Source organism: Chinchilla lanigera, unplaced genomic scaffold (genome assembly GCF_000276665.1).
Source record: "Chinchilla lanigera isolate Chin_1 unplaced genomic scaffold, ChiLan1.0 scaffold00078, whole genome shotgun sequence".
Lineage (NCBI taxonomy): Eukaryota > Metazoa > Chordata > Mammalia > Rodentia > Chinchillidae > Chinchilla > Chinchilla lanigera.
In genome coordinates this window covers 5,302,670-5,309,037 of record NW_004955479.1, presented here as the reverse complement: position 1 = coordinate 5,309,037, position 6,368 = coordinate 5,302,670, and the positions used below count along the sequence as shown (strand labels likewise).

Sequence of the window (6,368 nt, the reverse complement as noted above, 5' to 3'; positions counted from 1 at the left end):
AATTGTATCTTTGTCTCTAAAACAAAAGACTAGGAAACTTGGAAAAGGCTATTCTGCCTTGCCTGCCTAGTTTATTTGATAAATATGATTTTAAGGCAACATTCTAGGCCCTGGGGATATAAAAATGAAAATTATTTAAACTCCCATTCCTGTTGTCATTCTTTAGAATGATGTTTAGAGGTGAAATTTCAAATAAATATCCAAGAATGAGTTTCATTTCCCAAAGGAAGACCAAGGGCAGGGGCTCATATGCAGATACAAACATGGTCCACGCAGAGAACACCCAGGAACTTCTTGTGGTAAGGCACATGGGGTTTGGGGGAGAAGTAAAAGTATATACGCCCTTGCTCATAGACAGAATGCAAATAACATTCAGCACTGAGAAGCCATTTTAGTAGATATATAATCTAATGCATTATAAAAAAATGTTAAGATGGTATAGTCAGAGGCACCAGTTGGGAGATGATAGACAGTGTTCAGTAAGAAATGATAAGGAACAAAGAAAGTGTGTCAGTTTTTCAAAGAGGGGAAAGATTGGAGAGTTACTTGGAAATTGAGCTGGGTAATTTTTAATTACCTAAGAAATAATGAACAGAGGAGAAAGGAGACATCCAGGTGACTCTCAAGTTGATAGATAAAGAGGTATAATCTGCACTGTTCCTTTCCCTAAGCAGTACTAGAAATTCAGTGCCAAAGTGAAGGGTTCAAAGGCTGGAATGAGTGAACGCCAATGTCGCCACAAAGCTTTCCTACACAGAGAATAGTTCCGGTAACAGTGGCTGAAATCCACAGAAGCAGACGTGTTCAGCATTTCAGATTCTCATGTTCTTTCAGACTGGAATATCTACATGCAGACAGTGAGATATGTGGGGATGTGACCTCTAATAGTCACTTTCCCATCCCTGGGACCAGATACCCGACACCTACAGTTTAAAAGAAAAGAGGTTATTTTGTCTCACGGTTTTAGACCATGGTCAGGGGCTCCGAGGCAGAAACAACATGGTAGAGGGGCCTGGAAGAGGACAAGGTCCTCACCCGTGGTGCCCAGGAAGCAGAGAGGGAGAGAAGAGCTGGGGACCAACACACACCCTTCCAGATCACTCCCACAGTGCCCCACCTGCAGCCAGCCCCACCTCCTAAAAGAACATGCAGGTTCTGAACTCTAGTCAGTGGGTGAAGATGCTGAGGAGTATGTCCCCCAGTGATCCATCATCTTCCCAATGCATGAATTTTTGGGAGAATTTTTCAGATTAAACCATAAGAAGAATCAAGTGTAAACACAAAATTTGTTTCTGCTCCATATAAACCTTATATGCACAGGCTGAAGATCATTTTGTCTAATATTTTTCATGTGCCCATGTTTTAACTGCAACTTAAATGCAGGTGTGGAATTTTCCACTTGCACCATTATGTCAGTGCTCAAAAAATTTCAGATTTGGGAGAACTTTAGATTTTGGATTTTCTAGTTGAGGATGCTAAGCTATCCTACTACTCATGTTCTACAATTTGTCTAATACAAGGAACGGAAATTATTCTTTCATCATACTAACTAGTACTGTATTATATTCCTTAAACATAAATCAAATCTCTATTTAAGTTGAGACGCTTTTGAAAGAAAAGACAAGGAGAGCTGGATTTAAAAATGCACTGAGGTTTTATGTTGCTTAGACAATTGAAAGGTGAAAAAAATCTATGCTGTTTATAGATTTTCAAACCATCAAAGGATATAGAAAGTTATGAAAATATTTTAAAGTAATGCTCAAGTAATTTTATCCTTTTTTGATGAGAACATGTTGTCTATTGCATTATGAAGTACAGTTCAAAGATGATAACTCAGATTTTACTTAAAAAATCTAGTAGTATAAAGAATGAAAAAGATATTAAGGCAGTCATGAAAAAATGTGGCCCTTTTTTTCTAGCTAATGAACTATTTGACCAGAAGGATAATTATTATTTTCTACTGTTAGAATTAACATTTCTAACACACTGTAGGCATTTGATAAATAATTTTGAATGAATAAATATACCATAGTCTTTTTCCCAAAAGCATTTGAAAACATGACATGATTTGAGAGATCATTCACTTGCACAATACCTTAGTGAGAAATCTGTAGAAGGCATGACTAATGTCTGAGACTATCCAAAGGACTGGTTTTTATTTTTATTTTATTTATTTATTTTTTTTTGGTTTTTCTCCGGTACCAGGAACTGAACTCACGACCTTGCGCATGCCAGGCAGGTGCTTTTGCCGCTGAGCTAAATCCCCAGCCAGGACTGGTTTTTAAAAGAAGGGTTTAACTTATTCTATGATACACCAGAAGGTAGAATTAGAATTAGTAATATGAAATTATTCAGAGGCAAAGTAAATTCAACATGTTAAAAAACTTCCTAGAAAATAGTACTATCCAAAACTGGAATTTCTTTTTTGATACAGAAAGTGCCTCATGAAAAAGTGCTAAAAGGGGGAAGCACACTAAAAAGGATTCATGTATGAGCTGGTTATGGATTGGATATTGCTAAAATTTCTTCAATATTTGCTGTGATGCTACTATTCTTTTTCTCCTAAACTTATTGAATAAATACTTCATTATTTAGCAGTCTTGCCATGATTAATAACTATCTGTTCTATTCCATAATATTCATGCCAATAGATTTCATTCTGAAGTAGTTTAGGAAGGATGACTGTTGTTTTAAAATGCCCTTATCTGAAACATAGTGGTCAAGGAAAGGAACTGTGTGTTGTCTATTCAACATCCCTATGTTTATGTTGAGAACTGAAGTAACAGAAGGGTTGGCTCAAGTGTGGATGGAAATTTAAAGGTTTTCTTTTGTAGCCACTCAGCTAATGATTACATTCTTTTCATAATGTAACAATCTAGCTAAAGCTAGAGCACTTCCAGCATCTACAAACTCATTATCTTCTAGAAAAGTTTATTTCTACATATCTCTGTGCCTCCTACTCTGAGTCAAGCCTGAAGACAGTATCTGTGCATATAAACCACCTTTAATCCCTGAACACTACTAGGTCGTATTGTAGACTCTTAAAGAAAGAAGCAATAGAGTCTATGCTATTTTTTCCTGTTAATGTAATAAACTAAAACAGAAAATACAATAAAAGGAAAAATGTAATTGGTTAATAATTTATCATAAGCTCCATTTTACGTTTCTGAATTCAAAAATTGCTGCTGTGCTTTCGTATCAAGAAATCTCTCCCTGGTTAAAATTAATCCATTTATTACATTTTTTAACTCCAGTTTAACAATTCTTCTTTAGAAAATCCTTATGAATTCTGACTTGGTAAAACTCATCATCTAAAAGCTCTAAGTACAGATTTAATTGCCAGTAAGATTGTTTCAGAATTAGGTTGATATTTGAAGAAATATATACCTTTCATAATATAATACTATCCTATTATATTAATATATTAATATGATATCATGTAATTACTATATTCTATTACTAGTATTACATTATTAAAGGGAAATAAGTTTTCTACAACATTTCTTTCTAGACTTTTTACAACTTTCCACTAAATGTCCATTTTTTTTAATGTGAGGAACTTACCTCTGACAGAGTTTCAATACTATTCAAGTAAAATGGTCTGGAAAAAATAAAAACTGGCAAAACGTAGTCAGATCTAGCCATTTCAGCAATTCTCAGGGCTTCTCTAACTCGATAATGGACAAATTTCAATGCATTTAAGCTTGACTTCAATATTTTATCCAAATATATCGAAGGATAAAGCGCTGTGCTTTTTTTCCACAGCCACAAAAGTTGATCATTGAGGACGATTTCTTCATTTGGGCAATTGCCTGTGTAAAACACTGGATTTACTCCATAATCATAATTATAGCAATCTGGATAGAGATAAAAGCCCCATAAGCGTTTTGGTCTCATTTCTAAAGCCAGCGTGAGAGTAACATTCATGAAACTCCTTCCAGCATTTTCAAATTCCTGCTGGGCAACGGCTTCCACCTTTGCTTCTGACCAGTCAGGATGGTGGTCTCTAGTGAAGGCTAACGAGTGGTCTTTATATATTATTCTGCTGCCCCAGTTTCTAACCCACTGGGGCTTCCAATTTTCCCAGTCAATAATAACAAGTCCTTCTGATTGCCACCAAGGAACAGCTCTTGCAATATCAGAAGCAGCTTTCCTAAGGTGAGCAGAAAGGCTCATACTCTGCGGTATTCCACCACTGAATGATTTTCCTTCTTGAGAGAAATAAGGATAATATCCCAATTCATTTGGATAAAAGATGGCAATCGTTGATCCACTCTGAGTCTCAAAAGGATTTGTTATAATGTTAAATACTTGAAGATTCATGTCAACTTCGAAGAAATGCGAACAGTACATTGTTGGGGCAGCCCAGAAAATGTTGAAAGGATGGTTCTTGATCACTGGAGGCATTGCTGGCTTGAGGACTGGCTGAATGGCCCTGACATAGAGCAGCAGCACTCCTACCCATGCCACCCGTGGGTAGCACATGATATTCAGCACTGCAGCAGTCTCCTAAAAATAACAGACAAATATTAAATGTGAGGGAGTCAAATGTCTGTTGAGTTTAATGCTACCAAATGAATAAACCAAATATTCCAAAGGATTTATGATACCTTAATAACACAGTTTCATCTGAATGAAAGAAAAAATAAGACTTTTTCTTCTAAACTGTGAAACAAAGTATCAAGAGAGTAACAACTGTAAAAGTTGGTTTTCAAAAATCGTCAAGTATGCAAACTCTACCTGCTGTTTGTTCTGCATTTAATTTTCTACAACCCTGAGTGTATAATCTGAGCCATCCTGGCTAGCAAGACTTTGGCTGCAAGGAGAACTAGAAAAGAAACTCTGGAAAGATTGCTGTACCTTTTTGTTTATTTTAAAGAGAATAGTAAAAAAAGAACAATAGCAAAATACCAACATCACAGACAAAAACAAAACAAAGCCAAAACATTAAAAATGATAAGGGTTTCAGAACAAAATGATAGGGATTAGCAGTGGTTGTTATATTACATATTGTTATCTTCAGCGGAGTTGCTCAGATTACCAGATATAAGAATGCAAGATTGATCAAGAGAAACACGGTGAACAGCAGGAGTTACAGATTTAGAAAACCAGATTCAAGAATCTAACTGTTAAGAGACAGTGACCTTTGAGGACGTAGCTGTGAACTTCCCCTCGGCAGAGTGGGTTTTGCTGAATCTATCCCAAAAGAAGCTCTACAGAGGTGTGATGTGGGAAACACTTAGGAATGTTCATGCTATAGAAAGAAAATGGGATAAAGAGAAAATTGGAGAAGAGGACAAAAATTGCTCAAGAAATTTAAGATATGATGCAGACCATCATTTGAAATTTGAAGAGAAGCTGCATAAATGTAATGAACATGGAAAAACCTGCAGAGATTTCCAGTCCTTTCAGGACCATGAAATGAGAAAGACTGGAGAGAAATCCTATCAATATGGGCAATGCAGGGAGGAAAACTCTGATCTTAGTGAACGAACTAACCATAGCGAGAAAACATTTCTAGGTAAGAAAAGTGTGAAAGCCTCCACAACATCTACTGGTGTTCAAATCCATAAAAGAAATCATATATTGGGAGGCCTATCTGTATACAAACACTATAAGAATAGTTTTCTTTCTTCATACCTTATTCAAAATTTTAAAACAAGACATGCTGAAGAGAAACCCTATGTAATCAAGCAAGGTATAAAAGCATTAGCTCTTAGGAGTTCCTTTCCAAAACACAAAAATCTTCACACTAAGGAGACACAGAACATGTGTGAGCAATTTGGAAAAGGATTTATTGATAAGTCCTCATTTTATAGTTATAGAACATCCCACATGGGGGAGAAAAAATATGAACGTAAGCAATGTGGGAAAGCATTCAGCCAAAGTGGTAACTTTCGAGTACATGAAAGAATTCACACTGGGGAGAAATCCTATGTATGTAAGCAATGTGAGAAAGAATTCAGTGCCCACAATAACTGTCGCCTCAAGAAAGAATTTACACTGAGGAGAAACACCATGCATGCGAGCAATGTGGGAAAGCGTTCAGGATATATAGTCACTTTCAACGTCATAAAAGAACTCACAATGGGGAGAAATCTTATGTACGTAAGCATTGTGGCAAAGCATTCAGCCAAAATGGTCACCTTCTAGTACATGAAAGAATTCACAGTGGGGAGAAACCCCATGTGTGTGATCAGTGTGGAAAAGCATTCACAGTACACAATAACCTTCAATGTCATGAAAAAATTCACACTGGGGAGAAACCTATGCATGTAAGCAATGTGGAAAAGCATTTAGCTGTAAAGCTACCCTTCTTGTACATGAAAGAATTCACACTGGGGAGAAGTCCTATGCATGTAAGCAAT

General features: G+C 36.3%; 1 protein-coding gene across 1 annotated transcript in view; it reads right to left on the bottom strand.

The window, feature by feature from the left end:
* The window catches only part of LOC102016591 (hyaluronidase-4-like), a gene marked incomplete in the record, with an annotated part of 21,020 nt that overhangs the window by 9,058 nt on the left and 5,594 nt on the right, over nt 1-6,368 (bottom strand). Inside the window, 1 exon segment of the mRNA XM_005402338.2 lies at nt 3,565-4,509. Coding sequence (XP_005402395.2) covers nt 3,565-4,485 — 921 coding nt within the window.